Source organism: Phyllobates terribilis, unplaced genomic scaffold (genome assembly GCF_046119375.1).
Source record: "Phyllobates terribilis strain yellow unplaced genomic scaffold, ASM4611937v1 Scaffold_12__6_contigs__length_324123572, whole genome shotgun sequence".
NCBI classification, from domain to species: domain Eukaryota; kingdom Metazoa; phylum Chordata; class Amphibia; order Anura; family Dendrobatidae; genus Phyllobates; species Phyllobates terribilis.
The window spans coordinates 156,350,226-156,376,992 of NW_027362772.1; the positions used below are offsets into that span (position 1 = coordinate 156,350,226).

Below are 26,767 nucleotides of genomic sequence, written 5' to 3' on the forward strand. Positions count from 1 at the left end.
CTTCAAGTAACAGTGGAGAGATTTCCACACACATTAGATTGTTGGTTTTGCTCAAGTTTTAATAGGATCTACGGGTGTAACGCCAATGTCTAGGGGCAACTATAATAAACTCCATTTATATGGAAAAGTTTCTCCTAGTGGGAAAGCCCAAGTCAATGTAAGAAGACTTATAGGCCATGCAATGCTCCTCTGGGAATTTACATATGAAAATAGCCTTTTAAGAGAGTTATAGAGCAACGACGCTAGTCCTAGCCACCTATTGGAAGAGCAATCCTAAAACTCAGTATTGACTCTTTAATGAGCCTTGCCGCATGACTTAGGATAAGAAGCCAAACCCGAAACTCCATTGTGTTTTGGAGTGTTTGCCCCTCATCAATGCAAAGCAGGAGAACGAATTTGGCTAGGTGAGAGGCCTCTGACTGGGAGTCTAAGGGGTAAACTTTCTCATTGCGGAGAATGCCAAGTCAACGTAAGGAGACTTCTAAGCCATGCAATGTTGCTCTGGCCTCTCACCTAGCTAAATTACGGTTTGCACGGATGAGGGGCAGACACCCCGAAACACATGTCTACACCTGGATTTATGGATTGGCTTCTTATCCTAAGTCATTTGGTAAGGTCCTTTAATGGGTTGATATTGACGTTAGTGCCACCTATTGTACTTGGCAATCCTAAAGTTCCTGTCCTCCTGTGCTCTGAAAAGTTCCTTTGTGGTTGCTAAGACGACTCAGTTCTTTTAAAACCAATATACAGGAACAAATGAGATATTGTTATAGCCAAAACAAATTCTTAACATGAGCAGTAATTCCTCAATTTTTTAACTTTTCCAGTTGGGTAAAACCAGTACCTGCAGATTACTCCGATGATGAAAAGTAGCAAGGCCGTGATGTCTACATGGTTCCAGGAGTCCTCTAAGTACTGCTTGACCTTCTGTGTTACAGGCATGGATCCTACAAAGAAACTTTGCCGTATTTCTTCGCAGACCATAGTGAAAACCCAAAAATACAGGATAACCTCTGAAGTTGCTGGACCATCTGGTGGAGGTCTTTTAAAGTCCAGGAGAAGAACATAAGAGAACAGGAAAAGGAAGGTAAAGTACATGACAACATTGCCGAAGAACGCAGTCACAGGAGCGCTCCAGAATTGTTTCCAGCGACGCATCCATTGTGGCCGTGGCTTCTCCTTAGTGACTTCGGCTTCAACGTGAGCAGAGTTTGCATCGGATGCTTTGACAGGTTTGAGCAGTACAAGTTCACTCTTCTCCTTCATAACTTCCTCCCTTATTAACGTACAGAACAATATCTATTAATACAAGACCACAAAGAGTAGCGCTGGTCAATTCAAATTCTAATTTTACATACCCTTCCATTATTTCGGCCACAGTAGTCTTTATATCAATGTCTAAGCTGTCCATTTCAACTCTATTGGTGCCTTCGCTTCCATTTTCATTTTCAAAACTTCTAGAAAAAAAAACAACACCACAAACAAATTAAAGTTTTAAATTACAAAACAATCACATAATATTTTGGCAAAATGTATTGAGGGGTATATCAATGTATTAATTGTATCACTAACATTCTTGCCTTGCGAAATTATTCACCCCTCTTGGCTTTTTACCTATTTTTTTACATTACAACCTGTGTTTAAATACTTTTCTAATCCAGTTTGTGTGTGATGGATCAGCACTAAATAGTCTAAGTTGGAGAAATTAAGTGAGAAAAATAAAGCCATAAATTAAATTTATGGGCTTAAATAACTAAAAATTGTCTTGTGCATATGTATTCACCCCTTTTACTATGAAGCCTCTAAAAGTTTCTGGTGCAAACAATTCCCTTCATAAGTCACAGGTGAAAGGACGTTCACCTGTGTGCAATCTAAGTGTCACATGCCTGTCAGTATATACACTTTACCTTTTCTGGAAGGCCACATAGGCTGCAACACCATTAACAAGAGGCACCACTAACCAAACAACACCATGAAGACCAAGGAGATCTCCAAACAACACCATGAAAGCCAAGGAGATCTCCCAACACCACCATGAAGACCAAGGAGATCTCCAAATGTGGCGTCCCTGAGGGTTCGATCGCCACAGGAATGCTGCACTTCTTTAATGGAGTGTAGTGTTCCTCCTCTGAGGTAAGGCCAGTGTGATAGTCGTGACCTAACCTTTTGCATCCAACACCACACTTCTCCACCAGAGGGAGCTAGTATGCACTAGGTGCTGCTCCCCTGGTTACGGGGAGACTGGGGAACACAAAGTGGTAAGAACCAGATAGTGGGTGAGGGTGGAGGACTTACAAGTTAGTTACACTTTAAAATTCATATTTAATGTAAGGCCATCTTTGATCTTGGTCCTTTTTGGTTCTTCTGCTGGTCCTCCCTAGTTAATTGGTTGGTCGGCCTTGGCGCAACCTGGCTAGTTGGCCTTGGTCGTACAGTGCTGTCAAAATACTGTGTGTAATGTGACTTCCCTCAGGGAGCGCAAATCCTGTGTGGGCCTGCATCGGTAAGGGACACAGCCCTCGTACCGTGGCCTTGGGACGAGAGGTAGGTTGTAGACAAGGAATGTCTCAACCCGGCCGAGGACTAGGATCAAGAAGGCCCGGAGCTTGAGAGTGTGGCTCCACAGCAAATGGATCCCAGGCAGGATGCAGACGGAGCGGTGTACGCCACCTGTCCTCGCCATGCTGATATATTCAGAGGGACTCCGGCTGCAAGAGGGGTACCGGCCCCCGACACCCGACCTTGCTACTCTAAGTCTTGGACGGGAAAGCCCGGTTAGGCCCAGAGGATCCCATCGGGTATTGGAAGGAGCGGAGCTGCCACCCGTGCCCTTGTTCTGAGAGGAGTTCAGAGGGAGACCCGGCCTATTTGCCCACACACACGGACAGGAAAGGATTCGGTCTGTAGTTCAGGAACACTCTGTTGTAGGGTCGCGACTGAATGCTGGACTTACTCGGAGGTTGTCGGACCCCCGTCTCTGGTAGCCGCAGGACTCCGTGAGGAGCAGGGAGTCGCCTTCCTTCTGCCATCTCTAAAGTGAGTAAAGCCTTGGAAGTTCACCCCTATGGCCTCCGGACTGTTTATTCTGCGTCACACCGCACGACGCGGCGCCCGTCTCCCTCTACTGCTACCCCATCCTCCTGTCCCTCTGTCCTGAGGCCTTGATCCGCCTGTGGGCAGCAGTGAGAACTTTGGCCGCCATGACACCGGGCCTCGGCGGACTGTAGCGGTGCTGGTGGCCCTTCACCAGGCACCACAGGTGGCGTAGTCGTTAAATAAGTCACTCAACCCGGACGAGCCCACAACATCTTCCTTTTCATGTGACGGCCCTGAGCACGGGTCGGGTCCGGGCCACGGCTACATCCCATCTCTTCATCACAGGACCCGACACCGAGTCCCCCATCACCCAGGGTAAACTCAAAACTAAAAGGGCTCTTTCGAGAATGAGGCGTCACACAAACACCACCATGAAGATTAAGGAGATCTCCAAACACCATGAAGATCAGATCACCAAACAAGTCAGGGACAAAGTTGTTGAGAAGTACAAATCAGGGTTGGGTTATAAAAAAAAATATCCCAATCTCTGATGATCCCCCGGAGCACCATCACATCCATTATCATCAAATGGAAAGAACATGGAACCACAAAAAACTGCCAAGAGAGTGCAGTCCACAAAAATTCTCAGCATGGGCAAGGAGGGCATTAATCAGAGAGGCAGCACAGAGACCAAAAGGTAACCCTGAAGGAGCTGCAGAGTTCCCAAGCAGAGACTGGAGTGTCTGTCTGTAAGAGCAGTAGTTATTTCTCTGTCCTGACTCAATGTTGTTTTTTGTCCATGTACTTTGCTCACAAAGAGAAGCCTGTGATCAGATAAGAAGGTCTTAGGAATGTCTTTGTTTAAAACCCCTTTACAACCCATGCCGTATCAGTACGCACATTTGCGATCCCCCGTTCAGTGAGGGCTGCTGCACTGAGCCCGCACTGAACCGAGCACATGTCAGCTGATTCTTACAGCTGACATGTGCCCGCAACAGCCCCGGGTGGAATCGCAATCCACCCGCGGCTGTTAACATGTTAAATGCCGCTGTCAATCTCCGACAGCGGCATTTAACGCGCGCTTCCGGGTAGCGCGTCATAAGCCCCGCCCATCGGCGACCCAGTCACGTGATTGCGGGTCACCGATGGGTGGGCATGACAACCCGGGGTCTGCAGCAGACGCCTGTGGTTGTCATGATCTGGTCGCTATGAGCGCCACCTATTGGTCGGCGCTCATAGCACAGGACCATTTCTGCTGTATGCAGGGGATCAGCTCGTCCCCTGTATGTAGCAGAGGCGATCAAACAAGTGCTGCTTCTAGTCTCCTATGGAGACTATTGAAGCAAGCAAAAAGTGAAAGTTTTTAAAAATATTAAAAAAAAAATATAAAAAAGTTTAAATCACCCCCCTTTCGCCCCATTCAAAATAAAATATATATATAAAAAAAAACCTACATAGACATATTTGGTATCGCCGCGTTCAGAATCGCCCAATTATCAATATAAAAAAGAATTAATCCGATCGGTAAACGACATAACGGGAAAAAAATTCTAAACGCCAGAATTAAGTTTTTTGGTCGCCGCAAAATTGCAATAAAATGCAATAACGGGAAATCAAAACATCGGATCTACCCCAAAATGTTATCAATAAAAACGTCAGCCCGGAGCGCAAAAAATAAGCCCTCACCCAGCCACAGATCACGAAAACTGGAGACGCTACAGGTCTTGGAAAATGGCGCTATTTTTTTTTTTTTTTTTTTTTTTTTTTTTTTTACCAAATTTTGGAATTTTTTTTCACTACTTAAATATAAAAGAACCTATACATGTTTGGTGTCTATGAACTCGTAATGACCTGTAGAATAAGAATGACAGGTCAGTTTTAGCATTCAGTGAACGTGGTAAAAAAAAACAAAAAACCAAACTTTGGTATAGCACTTTTTTTGCAATTTTACCGCACTTGGAATTTTTTTCTCGTTTTCCCGTACACGATATGGTAAAACTAGTAATGGCGTTGAAAAGTACAACTCGTCCCGCAAAAAATAAGCCCTCACACGGCCATATTGGACCAAAAAATAAAAACGCTATGGCTCTGGGAACAAGGGGAGCAAAAAACGAAAAAGCAAAAACGGAAAAAGCTCTGGTCCTTAAGGGGTTTTAAAGACACAGAAATAACAAGAAACAAGACTAAAGGACCCGTCACACTTAGCGACGCTGCAACGATTCCGACAACGATACGACCTGTCAGGGATCGTTGCTGCGTCGCTATGTGGTCGCTGGTGAGCTGTCAAACAGGCAGGCTCACCAACGATCAGGGGAGCAGCGACATCGTGGAAAGAATCTTTCCACGATGTCCTGCTCCTTGTTACCAGCCTGCTGAAGCAGGAGCAGGCTGGTAACCATGATAAACATCGGGTTACTAGGGGCACACGCGCACATAGTAACCCGTTGTTTATCATGGTTACCACTCTGCTACGGTGAGCGGGAGGTTACCGCTCACTTTAGCAGGCTCGTAACCATGATAAACAATGGGTTACTAGGTGCGCGTGTGCCCCTAGTAACCCGATGTTTATCATGGTTACCAGCCTGATCGCTGCTCCCGCTGGTCACACACAGCGATGTGTGCTGACCAGCGGGAGGGCAACGACCAAAAAATGGTCCAGGACACTTTGCAGCGATCAGCGACCTCACAGCAGGGGCCTGATCGCTGCAAAGTGTCACACATAGCGACATCGCTGGTGAGGTCGCTGTTGCGTCACCAAAACCGTGACACAGCAGCGATCTCGCTAGCGATCTCGTTATGCGAGACGGGGGCTTAAGGGGGAATAGTACACCACCTAGTTTCATAAGCTTGGTGTCAATAGTATTAACTTAGCCAATTAGATGTATGTATGCTAATGCCAGCACATATTTAGAGATAAGCTGAGAATTATATTGCACTGTCCATACGACCACAATAAGCCTTGTACTCCATAGAGGTGGTCTTTATTGAAGAATGGGCAGAAAAAAAGTCCTTTACTTAGGCTATTTTCCCTACGATGCAGAAAAGCTCCGGATTTTTCCTGAACGTTTCTGCATCTCCCTCGCAGAAAAAAACGCATGCAGATTGTACATGCGGATGTGAAGCGTTCTTCACTTGCATTTCTGCATGCGGGTTGACAAGCGCTTTCCAAGCGATTTTTCGCATCACTTGGAAAGTGCTTGACGACTTGGTCACACTATATAAATCCATGCAAACGGCATGGATTTACAGTACAGACCAAAAGTTTGGACACACCTTCTCATTTAAAGATTTTTCTGTATTTTCATGACTATGAAAATTGTACATTCACACTGAAGGCATCAAAACTATGAATTAACACATGTGGAATTATATACTTAACAAAAAAGTGTGAAACAACTGAAAATATGTCTTATATTCTAGGTTCTTCAAAGTAGCCACCTTTTGCTTTGATGACTGCTCTGCACACTCTTGGCATTCTCTTGATGAGCTTCAAGAGGTAGTCACCGGAAATGGTTTTCACTTCACAGGTGTGCCCTGTCAGGTTTAATAAGTGGGATTTCTTGCCTTATAAATGGGGTTGGGACCATCAGTTGTGTTGCGCAGAAGTCTGGTGGAAACACAGCTGATAGTCCTACTGAATAGACTGTTAGCTGATTTTTTCTTGCCATAATACAAATTCTAAGTAAAGAAAAACGAATACTGTAAGAAATGAAGGTCAGCCAGTGCGAAAAATTGGGAAAACTTTGAAAGTGTCCTCAAGTGAAGTTGCAAAAACCATCAAGCGCTACAAAGAAACTGGCTCACATGAGGACCACCCCAGGAAAGGAAGACCAAGAGTCACCTCTGCTTCTGAGGATAAGTTTATCCGAGTCACCAGCCTCAGAAATCGCAGGTTAAAAAGCAACTCAGATTAGAGACCAGGTCAATGCCACACAGAGTTCTAGCAGCAGACACATCTCTTCAACAACTGTTAAGAGGAGACTTTGTGCAGCAGGCCTTCATGGTAAAATAGCTGCTAGGAAACCACTGCTAAGGACAGGCAACAAGCAGAAGAGACTTGCTTGGGCTAAAGAACACAAGGAATGGACATCAGACCAGTGGAAATCTGCTTTGGTCTGATGAGTCCAAATTTGAGATCTTTGGTTCCAACCACAGTGTCTTTGGGCGACGCAGAAAAGGTGAACGGATGGACTCTACATGCCTGGTTCCCACCGTGAAGCATGGAAGAGGAAGTGTGATAGTGTGGGGGTGCTTTGCTGGTGACACTGTTGAGGATTTATTCAAAATTGAAGGCATACTGAACCAGCATGGCTACCACAGCATCTTGCAGCGGCATGCTATTCCATCCAGTTTGCGTTTAGTTGGACCATCATTTATTTTTCAACAGGACAATGACCCCAAACACACTGGCTGTGTAAGGGCTATTTGACCAAGAAGGAGAGTGATGGGGTGCTACGCCGATGACCTGGCCTCCACAGTCACCAGACCTGAACCCAATCGAGATGGTTTGGGGTGAGCAGGACCGCAGAATGAAGGCAAAAGGGCCAACAAGTGCTAAGCATCTCTGGGAACTCCTTCAAGATTGTTGATAGACCATTTCCGTTGACTACCCCTTGAAGCTCATCAAGAGAATGCCAAGAGTGTACAAAGCAGTCATCAAAACAAAAGGTGGCTACTTTGAAGAACCTAGAATATAAGACATATTTTCAGTTGTTTCACACTTTTTTGTTAAGTATATAATTCCACATGTGTTAATTCATAGTTTTGATGCCTTCAGTGTGAATGTACAATTTTCATAGTTATGAAAATACAGAAAAATCTTTAAATGAGAAGGTGTGTCCAAACTTTTGGTCTGTACTGTATATAGTGTGACCGAAAGAATTGTAAAAAATAAATATATAATTACCTTCTGATGGCCCCCGGTGTCTTTGTCTCGGCTTGCTGGCAGCTCGCGTTAGACTAAAGGACCTGCCGACGTCAGCGGTCGCGTGACCGGTCACATGACTAAATGACGTCAGCGCAGGTCCTCGAGTCCACCGTGAGCTGCCGGCAAACCGAGACAAGAAGACCGGGGGCCATCAGAAGGTAAGTATAATATTTATTTTTTATTTTATTCTTTTTTTAACAGTTTCTATGGTACCCGGGTCCGGAGGAGAGTCTCCTCTTCTCCAAACTCAGGTACCATCCGCACATTGAATCGCATGTAATCCGCATGTACAGATGCAGTGATGCAGATATTAAGTGATTCAATGCAAGTCAATGGCGGTGCAAATGCCGCGTTTCCGCAAAATAATTGGTAGTGCTGCGGATTTTTGCGCAATGATAATCTGCAGCGGAAATTTCAGCAGCATGTACACAGCACATGCGGATTATCATTGGGGAACATGGCAGACCTTCTACCAAGCGCTTTTTCAGCGTTTCTGCGCAATTGCCGCTGCGGAAACGCTTAAAAAAAGCATAGTGGGCACACAGCCTTACACAGAAAAATTGTAAGGCTCATTCTGAGTTTGCCAAAAGACATGTGAGAGACTCCCCAATTGTATGGAGGAAGGTGCTGTTGTCAGCTGAGACCAAAATTGAACCTTTCGTCCACCAAGGTAAACGCTATGTCTGGGTCCAAACCAACACCGCTCATCACCCCGGGAACACCATCCCCACAGTGAAACATGGCGGTGGCAGCATCATGCTGTGGGGATGTTTTTCAGCAGCAGTGACAGGGAAAATGTCAAGGGGGAAGATGGATGGTGCAAAATACAGGGATATTCTTGAGCAACAACCTGCTACCCACCACTGGCCCTCTAGTACCATATCATGATCATGTTAGTCTAGCATGTCAATTTTTTTTCCCCGCCTGCTGGATTTACCGAGATTTCCAGATTATGAAAAATTGGAGTGGAACATATATTCTATATTCAATGTTTTAGAATCAATGTTCTGCAAATGAAAGTGTTGTTCTGAGAAGGCTCACAAAAAAAATGGATTTGGCTACTTACTTGAATTCAATCAGATCAGTATAAATGAGAGGAGGGCAGAAGAAAGTCAGCACCATTGCCCACACCGGTGTGTTTTGTGCCATTTGACCCCACCAGTTTTCTGTTAACATGGACTGTGGAATAGAAAGGTATCATTATTACAGTGGCTTCGATGATGAAAAAACCTTTGTAACTTTCAATCCTTTACTAGAGATCAATGTCACTAAATGGATCATTTAAGGGGTTGTCCGGTCTTAGGCTATGTTCACACTAGGCGTTTTTAATGCAAATTTTCAGCTGCATTTTACAGGACCAGCAAAATCTATGGGATTTCAGAAATCTCATACACACATTGGTTTTTGTGTCATCAGTATTTTGTTCTTTGCATGCTTTTTTACCCAATAGAGCACGTCACTTCTTTCTGCATTTTTTTTCAGCGTTTTTCACCCATTGAAAGTAATGGGTGGTGAAAAAATGCTGAAAAAACGCCTAGTGTGAACATAGCCATTTGTTTTTTTCACTAAAAACGCAGCAAAACCTAAGTACAGCAGTATGTGAAACTCATTTATTTTTGTGATTTTACCATCTTGTCTTTGTCACCTGAGATGGCAGTTTTGATTAGGACAGTTTAATTAAATTAGTGATGTGTAACATTGGCTGAGCTAGGTGTGAGATTGAACAATACCTGTGGCCCATGGAGGTATGAAACTGAACAATTTCTGAGCAGCTCAATGGCAGACCATAGTGTGAAAATAAATAGTGTCCTATAAACTCAATGCACTGCCAGTGTCTTATTGGAAAAACTATTCCTGAACAATTCACCTCCCCCTACTGTTACATTTGTAATTCTGGTTAATATGGTTTCACATATGTCTTGCATTGGTGACCTGTGCTCATGCTTCTGTGGTGGCAGCAAAGCTGAACTTAGGCATCCTGAAACACGTAGCAGAAACACACCAAAAAAATGCACCAAGAAAACGCACCAAAACCTGCATTTTTGACGCAGCTTCTTTCCTGTCAAGAGATCAGGTTTTGCTGCAGAAAAAAAAAAAGACGCTGAAAAAACACATCTAGTGTGAACATAGTGACTGCAGACTTGTAGCTTTAGGCTATGTGACTGCAGACTTGTGAACTCATAGTTCCTCCTACATGAATATTAGAACTCATACATGGACTTAGACCCTATTTGTTTTTATAGAAGCGATATCCGAGCATGCTCTAATCTGGGCAAAGGTCATTGTACAGGAGAGAGAAGAAGTGAGCTATGACATCAGTCCTCGTGAATAATAATAATATAATAATAAGTTATTTATATAACGCCAACATATTTCACAGCACTTTACAATTAAGTGAATAGTGGATCCTGTATTATCTATTGTATAGAAATAGGTTACCTTTCTTTAAACATAGTGTCTGTAACGATAATGAGACTGCTGAAAATTCTTCTGTACAGAATAGGAAGTGTGTCTAGAGTAAGGCTTCATGATTGGTGTGAAAAGTGCAATATTTTAAAATATATTGATGAGTTTGTATGTTTTCCCCGTGTTTGTGTGGTTTCCTCCCACAATCCAAAGACATTCTGATAGGGAATGTAAATTGTGAGCCCCAATGGGGACAGTGATGATAAGGTCTGTAAAGCGCTGGGGAATTAATGGCGCTATATAAGTGAGTAAAATAAATAATGAGACCTCAGTTCTATTTTATAAGCCTAACTATGCGGTCACCACATCAGATACTGGGTAGCGGATTGACCTTATAGGATTTCTCTGAAAGCATGATAGGTATGTTGTCTTACCTGAACACCATCCTGTGCAAAGAAATTACGTGCATCAGCCTCGTAAGCCAGCTGCAGGCAAGTGGCACCTCCCCAGACGGCTGAGCGGCGTACCAGTAGCTTAAACGCTCGGTTCTCGCTATTTCTGTAACACTCGTTAAACACACCTATAGCAATGAGAACTACAGTTATGCAATAGTTTTGACATCTGAATTGGCTGCATTCATCATTTACAATATATTATGTCAAGCAGACAGTTTCGTGAGCTGTCCTTAGTGCATGGGAGGTTATGGTCCTAAAGCAGGGGGATCAAACACGCGGCCCCTGAGGTTGCTTCATGCGGCCCGTATGCACTGTAGACCCCATGTCGATTGCGTCCCGGTCCGGGGGCCGTCGGCGTTAGAGCATTATTTCCTTGAACGCACATTCAATTAAAATGTATCAAGCTCTCTGCACCACAATACCAATGCCTGCCGCCGGCCAATCAGAGGCCAGCAGCTGACATCAGCATGCTGGCGTATAGCAGTGATGTCATAAGCTGCTGCTCCTGCACGCTGATGTCAATTGCTGGTGTGGCGACCTGCTGTGCATTGGTGCCACAGAACCCAGAAGGGTGCATGGATGGACTTCTCCACAAGAGGCCCTCACACATTCACACACCTCCACCCTACCACCTCAGACCACCAGAGGGAGCACGTTAGGGATATATATATATATATATAGGGAGGGTGGAGCCAGGCAGCTCAGATTAGTTCCTGCTGGGACACAGAGAGGAACAGAGCTCAGAGTGAGCTGAGAGTGTGCTGACGCTCAGAGAGCAGTGAAGAAAGCAGCAAGAAGGCTGCTGTGCTTAGGCGAGCCAAGGCCTACAGCACGTGTGGAAGCCTAGTGAGGGCCTTGAGTGGGCCGAAGGCGAGAGGAGAAAGAAGAAGTAGTGAGGGGGCAGAGGAGCATACCAGGCTCACCCCGATATATATACCGGACACCGGGTCCGCGCCTACAGGGTCCCTTTACACCCAGTAGGAATCACCGGAACCCCTGGAGGACTACAGGTCCCAGGTTCACCAAACACTGACTAAAGTACCAGAGCTAGGAGTCACGGAGGTCCCAGCGTCCAGGGAGAGTGATCTCCAAAGAGAAGGCCCTACCACCAGGTCAGCAGGTGCAGAGAGAGACAATAACCAGCTAGGCCCAGCTCCAGGCAGGCCAGAAGCTTAGAGAATAAGGCTGAGTTCACACGATGCGTTTTTCATGCGTTTCCGCGGCGTTTTTGCAGTTGCGTAAACGCCGCGGAAACGCATGAAAAACGCATGGTAGAAGGGCAGCAATGTTCCCCAATGGAAATCCGCATGTGCTGTGCCCATGATGCAGATTTTTCCGCAGCGTAAACGCTGCGGTCAAAAATCCGCAGCATGTCAATTAATTTTGCGGAAACGCTGCTCTTTTGCCGCCATTGACTTGCATTAGACCGCATGGAATCCGCATCACTGTATATGTTGATGCGCATTCCGTGCGGTCTAATGTGCGGATGGTACCCGGGTGTGGATGAGAGGACTCTCATCCAGACCCAGGTACCATTAAAAAAAAAAGAATAAAATAAAAAATATATATATTCTCACCTTCTGACGGCCCGCGCTGCGTCCTGCCGGCTTCCCGCGCACTTCGCGGTTGAATGAAGGACCTTCGCTGACGTCAGAGTCATGTGACGGGTCACGTGACGCTGACGTCGGAAGGTCCTACAGTCTTCACTGCCGGCAGTCGAGACCGATGAAGCAGGACACCGGGGGCCATCAGATGGTAACGTATAGATTTATTTTTTATTTTTTGACATCACACACTATATAAATCCATGCCGGTTGCATGGATTTATATAGTGTGAAGTTGACAAGCACTTTCCAAGTGATGCTAAAATCGCTTGGGAAGCGCTTGTCAACCCGCATGCGGAAATGAAAGTGAAGACCGCTTCACATCCGCATGTGCAATCCGCATGTGCAATCCGCATGCGTTTTTTCCTGCCAGAGAGATGCAGAAACGCTCAGGAAAAAATCCTGAGCATTTCTGCATCGTGTGCACATACCCTAAAGCAACGGATTGGGAGGCCCTATACCCGCTCACTGGGGAGAGTCCAGAAGTGTGCCCTTCACCTGGAGTACCCTGGACCGTGCCTGCAGCATCACTAGTAAAGGTACTGAAGCTTAGCCTGGTGTGAGTGTCCATCCTTCCTCCGGGACCGTCCTGCTGTCTCTCCCCTGCACCACCATCCAGTACATCCCCCACGCTGCCCTGAGGCCCGCTCCACCTGTGGGGAGCCATTCCATCACAAGCTGCCCTACCATCTGCCTCAGAGGACTGCTCTGCAGCAGTGGCACCCCGTAGCCGCATTCCACAGGTGGTGTCACGAATAATCCCAAAATCCCCATATAATAGAAGTTTCCCTTTTTTCATAGGGGACATTACTGTAAAAAGGGGACCAGGATGGGGCATCACTGTAAGAAGGGGACCAGGATGGGGCATCACTGTAAGAAGGGGACCAGGATCAGGCATCACTGTAAGAAGGGGACCAGGATCAGGCATCACTACAAGATCACAACCAGGATGGGGTATTACTACAAGATGGGGACATTACTACAATATGTGGACCAGGATGGGGATGTTACTACAATATGTGGACCTGGATGGGGCCATTATTACAAGAAGGGGACCAGGATGGCATTGTTTGACGCTCTCAGCCCTCCCTGGGAAATGGGGTTACTCGGAGCCGGGTCAGTGTAGGTGTCTCGGGGTTGCAGTCGTGGCCCGGACCCGGTCCGTGCCCAGGGCGGTCACATAAAAGATTTAATGGGTTTTCAGGGTTGAGTGGTATTTTCCGACTACGCCACCTACGGTTTCCAGTGATAGACACCAGCGCTGCCTCAGTCCACTGAGGCCGGTGTTAAAGGGGCAGCTTAGTTGGGACGGCTCCCCGCAGGCGGAGCAGGCCTCAGGGCAGTGTGTTGAGGAATGGTGGGTGCAGTGCCGCGCAGGTATTAACATGCTGAAGCGGGGTGTGAAGTCATCCAGGGTTTTTTACTCACATTCAGATGTACTTTAGCCGCAAAGCTTCCCTCTGCTCCTCGTGGTGTACTGCAGCCACCAGGAAGGGGGTCCAGCACTTTCCAGGTAGATCAGGAGCACCTGTCGAGACCCCTCTGGTGTGTGTTCCTCTCCTTGGTGAGTTCTCCCACTAAGTCTTCTCCTGACTGTATGTGTGGTTAGAACTAGGTGTAAGGCCGGGTCCCATTGGATAAACGCAGGTAGAGAGGTACAGGTGGCGTATGCCGCTCCGTCCGTATCCCTCCTGGGATCCACTAAGCCTCCGGGCTTTTCCGACTGAGACGTGAAGTAACAGTCAGATATCGGGGGCCGGTACCCCTCTTGCAGCAGGAGTCCCTCTGACTATGCCAGAGTAAGAAATACAGGTGGCGTGTGCCGCTCCGTCCGCATCCCCCTGGGATCCTTTTGCCTGTGGAGCTTGTCTCCTCTGCTCCCCTCCAGGCCTTCTTAGGTCAGGACCTTGACCGGGTAGAGGCCGTGGTTAACTCTGACCCGCTCCTCGTCTCAAGGCCAGAGAACGAGGACCGTGTATCTTCAAAGGCTGCGGGGTCTAGCAGAAGGCCACAATCAGCGATGAAGATCACAATCAAAGACCTTGAACCTAAGATGGCTGTAGATTAAATATGAATGAATAAGTGTAACCTAAAAGTGTGTTCTCCACCCTCACCCACTACATGGTTCCCCCATCTTTGGTTCCCCCCCCCATCTCCTATATCCCGGGCCGGGTCAGCACCCAGGTGCATTTAGGCCCCCTACAGGACAGGAGTGGTGTAGTGTTGAATGGTGAAGTAGGGTCCTGAGAAGTGCTCCATCCTTACCTGGAAGAGGAGATACCACACCTCAAGCCGAGGTGCAGTACCCCTGTGGCGACTGAACCCTCAGGAGCGCCACAGCATGTTACTAGAAGAAGGGGACCAGGATGGGACATTACCACCAAATTTTGAAAAAAAAATTCTTTCCAAATCAGACAATGTGATTTTCAGGATTTGTTTTCTCATTTTGTCTCTCATAGTTGAGGTCTACCTATGATATCAATTACAGGCCTCTCTCATTTTTTTTTAAGTGGGAGAACTTGAACAATTGGTGGCTGACTAAATACTTTTTTTCCCCACTGTATTTGTTATTGCCACGACCCAAACTTTAAGATAGTACCATAACCCATACGATGAATGCAAGTTAAAAAAAACAAACTAAAACACGCCAAAAATGTTAAAATTATAAAAAGGTGTATATTAAAAAATTTATAATCACTAAAAATGTCACTTTGTCTTGCAAAGAATGCAGCCCCCCAAATTCAATTTTTTTCTATGTGTGGCCCATAAAGCCAGCCAAATTTGGAGACCCCTGCCTTAAAGGGAACCTGTCAAATGGTTCATGTGGCTTAAACCATGGGCAGCATGACTCAGACTGGCTCTGTTTTTGCAGCCATGTAGGTTTTACTCTGAAATGTTGTGTTAGGCACCTGTGAAGAACTATAGACCAGCACTAACCAGATAATAAGGTAATGTGCCATACACCCCAAAAGCAGTAAATGGAAAGGCCAAGCTTTATTCCCTTCCCCTTTGGCTGCCACTTTTTGTTTTACTCCACACTGGGTGTTACAAGTGGCCTGGTGTTCCTCAGTGACATCATCTCCTAAGGACTTTTACAGCCCACTTGGATACCACTGTCTCTGAATATTGAGAATGTATTGCGTTCAATGACCATCCAGCTTCTTCTGTTGCCATCATCTCCTCAGACTGTAATTTTTTAATACTTGCATCTGCTGTTTCTGTGACCTGCAGGTTAACCCATCCATTGCTATCAGCATCACGAACTGTTATTAGAATTTTTACACATTATGTTTCAATCTGCTGTGGATTCTATAACTTACATCTGCTGCATCTGTGATCTGCAGGTTAACCCATCATTTGCTGTAAGCATCACAAACTGTTATTATGCTACCATCTGTTGTGGATTCTGCTACCTACATCTGAGCTCTGCTTTAGACCTGCTGTTTTCTTCTTCATCTGCCATTCTGGCACTTTGGCTTTCAGTGTATCCTGCCTCACGTTTTTGTTTATCTGCCGTCCAGCAAATCCTGTTGTCCAGGTCATTACTGTTCCATGTGTATTCCAGCCTGCTATGCCAACAACCTGGATCCATGGGACCACCCTAACCTTTAGCTTTATGAATCCACCTCCTCAGGTGAACCCAATACTCTGTGGCATTTCATAGAAAATATTATTTAAATCGGTAGCCAGGGATGATGCAACTAGGACCAGACCAAATCCCTGGCATCTTCTTCTAGCCCCCCTAGATTGATCGAAATGTGTGTGTGTATATGTGTGTGTGTGTGTGTGTGTGTGTGTGTGTGTGTGTGTGTGTGTGTGTGTGTGTGTGTGTATGTATGGAGAGACCTGTCAGCCAAGGGCAGTGAGACAGGAACAAGCCAACGGGATCCGCTTCTTGGACTAGTAATTTTAGTCACATGGTCCCCAGTCACTATTTCAAAGTATGGTTACGCCGCTGCGTGTTAGAGTGAAACATAAATCAATAACGGAGCAGATCTCTGATTTATACTACTTGTGGATCGGGCAGCATGAATCAGTTGAGAAGTCCCCTTTAAGCACAATGACAATGCCGCATACACGAAAATGTTCCAAAATTTGCAGGGTGGAGTCATTATTTCATGGTAAAAGGGCGGCTGTGGGAAATAATGTATAATTTTCTTTATATGAGGTGGGCAAAGCACAAAGACCACAGATAGTTACTGGAGACTATATAAGTGATGTGGTTTGGAATGGACAAGAAAAAAAAAAAAATTATATATATATATATATATATATATATATATATATATATATATATATATATATATATATATATATATATATATATATATATATATATATATATATATATATATATATATATATATATATATATATATATATATAACAAAGAAAATCATAAAATGTGAGAAACTACACTAAGATGAGAAGACAGACGAACTGTTTGCAAGAATGATTCCAAAGAGTGCAATGAGCTAAAAAAAAGCTTCAAAGGGAAGCAGTCAGCAGAGATGGACCTATGGTTTAAATCAGGTTTGTATGGTAAATGCATTTTTTTAATTGATATTATGTATTTATGTATGTATATAACCATATCTCAATTCTTATATATAAAAAAAAAAAAAATTGTGCAATTCTCTTACTGGCCACTGGGGCTTTTTTTACTCTAACTTCCTCGTGTTTCAGGAAGTTCACATCCTATCTTTTGTAATGAAGCATCTAATGAGCGTGTGCAAATGTCGTTGTGAAGGGCAAGGAGGTCAGGGTCAGCGGTGACATTGCCTATTGCGATTGTTGGATCCTGTGTTATCAGCTGTGCATGGAGATGCTACCTGTCATTGTCATCCTGCCTTTGATGATAATGAGCCTGCTGAAAAAACTCTTCAGGAAAGTACAAGTACTAGCAAAGTTTTAAAAAAAAGCCCACTTGCCCAGTGTGCTCTGCACTCAACATAATATAGTGTTTTTTGACTGGGCTATTATTTTAAGTGAAAGCAGCTATAGGATTAAAGTTGGTCAGAAATAGTATAAATACAAGATACTAAGTGATCAGTGGTGCCCATAGATGTACCCAATGTCAAGGCAAAAGCCGCCATCGATTTTTAATTTCTGCCTATTATTTTGAAAAATGAAGGTTAGACCAAGAGGAAGCAATGAGGAACTGCATGGTGTACGGGGTAAGATATTGTCTCCTCTCTAAGTAATGGGATGATTGTATCCGTTGTATAAACAGCAATGAGAGCACGTACAATGTAAATTACCTCTAATGCCAGCAAGGCGTGAAATCAAATATGTCCCTTCATACGGAGCCCTTGATGTGCTGCTGAAACAAACCTATAAAAAGATCTAATTTGTCTGTCAAATAAGAGCTGGCGCTGAGGTCGCCATTATTCTCGCAGCTAAGCTCTTGTAGGGGCGGAGGGGTTGGCTACTTTCCAGCATTGGCTGGTGCAATCCTTTAGAAGGTTTGGCGAAGGAAAAACTTACTGTGCTCATACACCCTTAATGCAGAGGTATTTCTCCGCCTTCCGCTATACACATGCGCATTCGGTTTAGCCGAGCATGCGTATTTTTTCAGACACCCCTTAGCGGTGGCTTATCTCCCAGAGAAATGACATGTTTAGGGAAAGAAATTCAACATAACCGATCCTTCTCTTGATCTTCAATATTGAGCCAGAGTGGAAGTCTGGTTAAGGCTGCAGCAGATTGACGACCATTGATTGGCTGCAGTGGTCACCAGACAATATTATATCACTTGAACGCTATGGTACACCACGCGGCGATTTGAGGATTGAGCATTTTAAGACGGACCATGATGCTGTTAAGAAGAGGTTGCACAATAGTGGTCATGCCTCTAAGCTTAGTTGACCTTTATAGGCCAATCAGAGGGACACGCCCAATTGACTAGGGGGAAGGGTAACAGTTTGATGTCACACTCCCAGGAGGAAGAAGAGAGGGATGGCCCAATGCAAAGGTGGTCCTGCACTGTTATTTCAAGTACAAAAACAGAAGTGTCCAGATTGCTGAAAGCAGTGTCGGACAAGGCCCACCAGTAACCAACTCCAGGTCCCCACTTTTCAGCTACATGCAAATGTGACATTATCCTCAATCACAATTTTTTATAACAATGAACGGGGTAGATGAACGGGGTTCAATGAATAAGAAGCTGCCTTTGTCTGTATATAGTAATTCAAGCATATTCAAGTAATTCAAGTATATTGTACAAAGTACTGTTCATATAAGAGGGTGGTGGCCCACCGGAGGGATTCCCCTGTTCTCCCGTGGGCCAGTCCGAGCCTGGCTGAAAAGGTTTCTTTTAACAATATTATAGAAGTAGATGATATGACGCTATGGATTACCTATTGCTAGATGTTCAAACCTTGCAGCTAGTTCTTTCATAGCTAATGCTTCTTCTGCTTCAGATTCCAGGCGAGAGAGCTCCTTCAGCAATTTGGAAGCAGCAAGTGCTGAGGTCACAGCTTCTGGTCCCTATAGGAGATAGAAAAACAGTTGAAAAAAACAAAACAAAAAACAGTCCTAAGGAGCAATTCGAGAACATAACTGATTATTATTTTTTCCCCACAGAATTAAACAGGTCTTCTCCTCCTCAAACTCTTACTTTCCTGGAGTCCACCATGTCAACTGACCTGCATTGTCATGAGCCACCCAATAGTCTGCATAAGAAAAGCTCCCTCTAATCCAACACAACTCAAGTGCCTGCGATTATCTTAGAGGGGCATCTTAAGAAAAGACTCCTTGCAAATCTGCTACTAACTTATGCCATGGCAGGGCATAAAGGAGGCAGTGCAAGACATGAGAATTCTCTATTCTTTATTTGGTGTTCTTTAAAGTGGTTTTACAGTTAAATAAAAGTCAAACTAAGTGAATGTTACTAATATGGTCCTATTAGCCCAGGTGCTATCTTTCCCTGACAGCAACTGCAAGCAGGACACGGTCAGTGCGAAAAGGGGGCTGGCTGATTGCTTATATTTTTTTATAGCTAAGCCAACCCTCTTCTCCAATGTATATACAGAGATGGCAGCTGGCTGATTCGCCTTTACATTAGAGAAGGGGGGCTGGCTTATATAGACAGTCTATAAAAAAAACAACAACAATCAGCCAGCCCCCTTGTCTGTCTATACAGTGGAGAAGAGGGTTTGTTTAGCTACAAAAAAATAAGCAATCAGACAGCTCCCTTCTATGTCTACGCATTGGAGAATAAGACTATGTGCACACGGTGCGTTTTCGCGGCGTTTTTCCTGCACGGAAATGGGTCAAAAACGCTAGGGAATCCTTGTGCCAGCTAATGCAATGACAATCCTGAAGTGCTGTGCACATGATCAGGAATTTTCCGGTCAGGATTGTTATTGCATTTAAATTTGGAACATGTCAATTCTTTGTGCGTTTCTGCAGCTTTTTTCACCCATTGACTTCAGTTGAGTGAGTCAAATCCGCAGAAAAAACGCAGGTATAAATATATTTGCGGATTTTTGCTGCAGATTTGACCGACTCAGTTGAAGTCAATGAGTCAAAAACGCAGAAAAAACTGACCGCGGGTGACAGCCGTCGGCTGATGAGAGACTACTCCTCCCATCAGCCTACAACTGCTGTCGCTGATAAAAGTGAGAGCAATCACCGCTGATGGGAGCTGTCATCAGCTGGTGTCTGTGCTTCCCACCACACCAGGGCAAGTGGGAAGAGTGAGGCTAAGCACCAGAATTGGTGCATCTTATGGCTGCGAGATTTCTGGGGACGCTGAGGGTTGCTATTAGCCTCGGAGGGAGCCAGGTTCCATGGCCCATTCCCTGGCTATTAATATCAGCTCATAACTATCTATTTAGCCTTTGTCAGTTAGATTTTATAGGGGGACTCTACGTCTATTTTTTTCTGGGGTCCCCCTGTAATCTAGCCAGTATACGCTAAGCAAACAGCTCTAAGCTGTTATTAATAGCCAGGGAACATTTTTGGCTAATAGCCCTTTCTCTGGACAGTAATATCAGCATCCAGTGGTCGGCTTCCCCTGTGCTGGTTATGAAAATGACGCGGGAGCGCACGCCATTTTTGCTATTTATTTCTTCATTTTCTTAAAGAAATCTCATGCCCACTGTACCTGTTTTTGATGCTTCATAACTCACCTGCAACATGTCAATTTCTGTAGCGGAGATGCTAGTTTCCGCTGCAGATTTTGACTGATTGAAATGTGATTACATGCCGTGGATCTGCCTGTACTGACAAAACAAGTGCGGCATTAGAACACAGCGTTTTGGACGCGGTGAAAATATGCTGCTGGTTGCTGATCATGGGGACATAGCAACTAACCAAACAGCTTGGAGCTGTTATTAATAGCCAGGGAATATGTTGGCCTAATGGCCTCTTCCTAGGCTATAAATAGCAGCCCTCAGCTGTCCCAGAAATTACATTTCATATTTGAATGGGATTAGGGCTAATGGGATTAGGGTTTATGGGATTAGGTGTCCCTGACACCAAGCCCTTGGTTTAGTGATGAAGAGATGTCAACCAGACACCCTCATTACTAAACCTATAAGTAAAGAGTTACATAAACACACAGAGTAAGACACTATTTGAAATACAACAGACACATTCTTTAATCATTTAAATTAACCAATATACTCACCCCAGGTCCGACGGTAATCCATGGGTTAAAGCGATGTCCCACGTTTCTTTTTTCAAATATCTTTATTTAGCCCTCAAAAAGCATTCATTGTTGTAAAAAAAAGCACCAAAATGCACGTTTTTTTTTCCCGCAGCGTTTTTGCTGCCAAGAGATTCAGAAACCTTGCAGAAATTTATGCAACTAAATACTCAGAAAATGGGGTTGGCTCATGAAAAGAAAAACAAACAGCCAGCCCCCTTATCTGTCTTTAGATTGGTACAAGTAAGCAAGCCTTCTACTCCAATGTATAGACAGAGAAGCGGACTGGCTCAGTTACTGAAAGCACCAAAAGTGAGGTGGCCTGGACCATGAATGTAGCTGGTAGTAGAAGAAGATGGCTCCTCTGCTAATAGGACTAAGTTAGTAAGCTATTAAAAATTAATATTCAAAGATTATTAACCTACAAGTTTGGTTCGCCCCCTTTAGATCTTTGCTGCTTAAATGTCCAACCATCTCCCCTCCCCAATGCACTCACATTCTTAATTATTGAGGAATTCTTTGCTACTAGTAAAGTTAGTTTGTCCCTGGACAAGAAGCGATGATGTCACCTGCAACTGTAAGGGGACGTCATCAGATGTCTCTCAGTTCCCCCCAAAAATGGACAAGGGACATCATCGCTTATTGTCCTGGATCCGCAGAGGTTGGAGCCGGTGAATATGAATATTTTATTGTTTTAAAACCATTGCTGGTATCTGTAAGATTTTTGTAGACAATTCAGAACCATTTAAAAAGCAGCACTCCAGACAAAACTGATTTATGGTGTCATGCCAAGTAGTGCCGGGCTCCTAGGGGGCAGTGCTTAGCACTGGGATCCTTCCATAGGTGATCTTTGAATTCTTATTGAATCCACCCCGTCAATAGGTATAGCAAAGTATCAGTTGTGCCCTCTTTCCAAAAAAAAAAAACAAATAATAATTAGTATACAGGTTTAGAAATAGGTCCTTTGAGGTCTCACCATTTCCCAGAAGTAGGTAGCCATTTCATTTCGATTCTGAAGAATTGCCCAAATGAAGAGATCGATCCATGGGGTTGTTGACTTTCTAGTGTCATACTTCTGATCAAGGCTGCTTGGACTATTTTTAATCTGTGGACAAAGACGTAGAAACAGGTCAAGTAAAAATAATGTAAAATAAAAGATACTAGGCAAAAATGTAATATTTTTCATACTACCTAAAATGTTCTTAAAAGGGCACTTTTTATGCAAATTAATGTATTTAGTGTTAAAAAATCATTGTATGTAGCACTTTTTACCTTCTGTAGAACTCATGTTGATCTATCTATTGCTGACAGCGGAATGAATTAACTGAGAATCTATCAGTGAGCTCATTCAGATTAAATAGCAGTCGGTAACACCATCTGTCTTTTCGCAGCTACCCTCACCTGATTTATAGCCACAGACCACATCAAAAAGACAAATGGTGGTAAATTTTTAATGAAATCCAATAGGAAAAATGATTTTTACCCCTAAATATAATTTTTTTTTTTTTTTTTTACTTAAAAACAAGTCCCCAAAATGTGTTTAAAGTTAATGGAAACTTTCAATGCAAAGATTCATATTTGTAACTAGTCTTAAAAGTGTCCAACTGCTTTATATCTCCTATCGCCTAGGATCAGACTACACGTGCTTTGTTTGTAGTCTGTTACCATGGAAACACAAGTCTGCACTGGAACTGGATTCACAAAATGGTAGGAGATTGTTAAAAAATTGTAACGGGTTTCAAGCTTTGGCCTCCCCTTTATTGCAGCCATCATGATTGCTTCTGGCAAGTTACTCAATACCTTGTAGTGCTGTAACACCTGCACATGGAACTGTCAGAGCAGCTACTGGTATACTGGAACTTACAGACACTAAGAAGAGCTTTGCAGCTGCTGTTAAACAGGGACCTACAGACATTAACTGTTTTTCCCCTGAGCTGCAGTGGACTACAATTCCCAGGGACCCTCGTTTCAGTCAGATGACACAGCCTGGAAGGATAGAAGGAGAGAGAGTGGATTGGAGGAGGAGGGACTTGGGGGAGGGAGCTGAAGTGAAAGTGAAAGTTCAGAGGAGAAGGAGCGTGGCAGCTTGCTGTGAGAGACGGAGCGGTGTGGATCTGCATTCCTCTACGCTGCAGAGTGTTGCCGTCCCCTCTGAGATACCCGCGCTGCTGGAGAGAGCGCGGTCCTGTCACTCTCTGAAGCAAGTTACATCAAGGACTCGGAGAGTTCTGCCGGCACTCCCACCGTATAAAGGCCTGAATCCTGCCGCCCCCAGCTGGTGTCCAGAGACCCATCCGACCGTTTGAGACACACAGTGAGTGCCCTTCTGAGACTTGTGGTTCTACCAGCGCTATTTACAGTGAGTAGACTACAACCCAGACTATTGACATTAATATTTATCTAAGTGCACCAACGGTTCTAATTTGTGCGCCAACATCCGTGGCAACTGGGCCCCAACGTTTGGACTGAGTTAATACAAAAAGGGAAAACCTGCTACGTTATATTTGCAGGGTCGGAGTAGAAGTAGATTGTGATGTGTATATGACTTTTATAGAGCACATTTACTTGTATTGTATGTTATTTCTTTACACCCACCTCAATTCTGCTGCATAGTAATAAACCTGTTAAACGGTTTTACTTTACTCCTGTTCCCTGTGTGTGTACTGAGCTGTGGCAGGGGCTTCCCGAATCAGCCCCTGGCAGAAGATAACCGTCCTTCTGCAGTCCCAGAGAGAGAGCTCCAATCAAGATTCGGCTGGAGGCACTGCGCCCTAGAGAGGTGAGACCCCCCATAACACCCAGTGTACCGTGGTAGCCCTAAAGGGGTGTTACAGTGCCAAGGAACCCGGGCAGATCAATATTCAGATCAACTCGTCATCTCAAACATAGATTGGACGACATTTGTGGAATCATTACGTACATTTGAGTTCTTCCTGTTGACGGAGCTCTTTGTATTTCCCACGACGTGTGTATAGAATGGGGTGCAGACATCACCCATGAGCTCTCGTAGAACTTTGGCCACATCGTGGAGCTTGAAATCATGTCTTTTGCCACCGGTGTCCACTGGCATGTAGTTCACATGCTGCTGCCCTTTGTTAGACTCTCTGCGCTCTTCATGTTTGCGCTGAAGTAAATGGCAGAGAACCGTATTATCCAGCACTGAGCTATACAGCTCCTCCAGCTGTCCATACGTCAGGTAATCCACAATGTTCATTCCGTTGTCCACAAAGAGCTTCACAAAGCTGGGTTTGTCATTCACGAGTGCGTCCGTCATTGTGTCTTCAAGATCACAAGCCTATAATAAAAAAAGAAAAAAAGTCAATAATCTACAATGTAATCTTTCATGGATTACAATGATGGACCAAATATATGGAACAGTTCGAAAAAAGTTTAGGACCCCATAAACATCAGTAAAGTTGATGAAACCACCCATTTCGTCATGACTGGTCTACTACCTAATGTATATGGGGACCTGCCATCTCAGCTTGTTGCATTTAATTGCTGATCCTTTATTTTCCTTGAAGATAAAAGACAAGTAGCCCAACTAAGGTAACCATACACAAAGAATAAGAAAAAAGGAACAAATTGGTGTCAGAAATGAGTCTCATAAAGGTAGTGATGGGACTTATACACTGTGTGCAGAATTATTAGGCAAGTTGTATTTTAGAGAGTTATTTTTATTATTGATCAACAACTATGTTCTCAATCAACCCAAAAGACTCATAAATATCCAAGCTTAATATTTTTGGAAGTTGGAGTGGGGGTTTTTTAGATTTGGCAATCTTAGGAGGATATCTGTTTGTGCAGGTAACTATTACTGTGCAGAATTATTAGGCAACTTAATAAAAACCAAATATAATCCCATCTCACTTGTTTATTTTCACCAGGTAAACCAATATCAGTGCACAAAATTTAGAAATAAACATTTCTGACATGCAAAAACAAAAAAAATGAGTGATCAATATAGCCACCTTTCTTTATGATGACACTCAACAGCCTTCCATCCATAGATTGTCAGTTGCTTGATCTGTTTTCGATCAACATTGCGTGCAGCAGCCACCACAGCCTCCCAGACACTGTTCCGAGAGGTGTACCGTTTTCCCTCCCTGTAGATCTCACATTTTATGATGGACCACAGGTTCTCTATGGGGTTCAGAGCAGGTGAACAAGGGGCCATGTCATTATTTTTTCTTCTTTTAGACCTTTACTGGCCAGCCACACTGTGGAGTAGTTGGATACATGTGATGGAGCATTGTCCTGCATGAAAATCATGTTTTTCTTGAACGATACCGACTTCTTCCTGTACCACTGCTTGAAGAAGTTGTCTTCCAGAAACTGGCAGTAGGTCTGGGAGTTGAGCTTCACTCCATCCTCAACCCGAAAAGGTCCCACAAGTGCATCTTTGATGATACCAACCCATACCAGTACCCCACCTCCACCTTGCTGGCGTCTGAGTCGGAGTGGAGCTCTCTGCCCTTTACTGATCCAGCCTCTGGCCCATCCATCTGGCTCATCAAGAGTCACTCTTATTTCATCAGTCCATAAAACGTTCGAAAAATCAGTCTTAAGATATTTCTTGGCCCATTCTTGACGTTTTAGCTTATGCTTCTTGTTCAAAGGTGGTCGTTTTTCAGCCTTCCTTACCTTGGCCATGCCCCCGAGTATCGCACACCTTGTGCTTTTTGATACTCCAGTAACGTTGCAGCTCTGAAATATGGCAAAACTGGTGGTGAATGGCATCTTGGCAGCTTCACGCTTGATTTTCCTCAATTCATGGGCAGTTATTTTGCGCCTTTTTTGGCCAACACGCTTCTTGCGACCCTGTTGGCTATTTGCCATGAAACGCTTGATTGTTCGGTGATCACGCTTCAAAAGTTTGGATATTTCAAGACTGCTGCATCCCTCTGCAAGACCTCTCACAATTTTGGACTTTTCAGAGCCCGTCAAATCTCTTTTCTGACCCATTTTGCCAAAGGAAAGGAAGTTGCCTAATAATTAAGCATACCTTATATAGGGTGTTGATGTCATTAGTCAACACCCCTCCTCATTACAGAGATGCACATCACCAGATTTACTTAATTGGTAGTTGGCTCTCAAGCCTATGCAGCTTGGAGTAGGACAACATGTATAAAAAGTATCATGTGATCAAAATACTCATTTGCCTAATAATTCTGCACACAGTGTATAAGCAAACATATGAAGACAGTATAAAAGACATCAAGAAAAAAAAGAATTGTTACCACCTATGCAGGCAACCACCTTCACCTAACGTGTGTTTCGCATTCACCGCTTCATCTGGGGGTGGCTGCACTATCTTATCAATTGTAGGGATTTATACTGTATATATGACAAACACAGTGTGGGAAAGAAAGTGCAACACGAAGGGATGAGGGGAAGTTAGCCCAGACACTAAGGACAAAGGGGGTTGAGACCTCCTAGGCTGATCTGATATCACCCTGTACTTCCCTACCGTCCCTATATTGGTTGCTCATCAATCGCCGATCAGGAACCTAAAACCGTGTCTAGGGTCTGGCTAGGGAACGAGAGGATGAGCACTAGTCAGTCCCCACTAACACTAAAGACAGCAAGGGGAGACAGACACGGGGGGAATAGCTTAGCTTGAGTCGACTTCAGATAGATGGCACACACGTCCTCTTAGCACCAGAGAGGAAGAACTGCACTTGCT

The 26,767-nt window shown here is 44.4% G+C and overlaps 1 protein-coding gene across 1 annotated transcript in view; it reads right to left on the reverse strand.

Annotated features, from left to right (window-relative positions):
• The window catches only part of TRPM4 (transient receptor potential cation channel subfamily M member 4), an 84,806-nt gene that overhangs the window by 13,194 nt on the left and 44,845 nt on the right, over nt 1-26,767 (reverse strand). The window contains exons 11-17 of the mRNA XM_073656411.1: nt 24,002-24,376; nt 22,058-22,186; nt 18,788-18,917; nt 10,804-10,949; nt 9,030-9,142; nt 1,359-1,457; nt 845-1,276 (exon numbers count right to left, since the gene is read on the reverse strand). Coding sequence (XP_073512512.1) covers nt 845-1,276; nt 1,359-1,457; nt 9,030-9,142; nt 10,804-10,949; nt 18,788-18,917; nt 22,058-22,186; nt 24,002-24,376 — 1,424 coding nt within the window. The remainder of the gene's footprint in view (nt 1-844; nt 1,277-1,358; nt 1,458-9,029; nt 9,143-10,803; nt 10,950-18,787; nt 18,918-22,057; nt 22,187-24,001; nt 24,377-26,767) is intronic.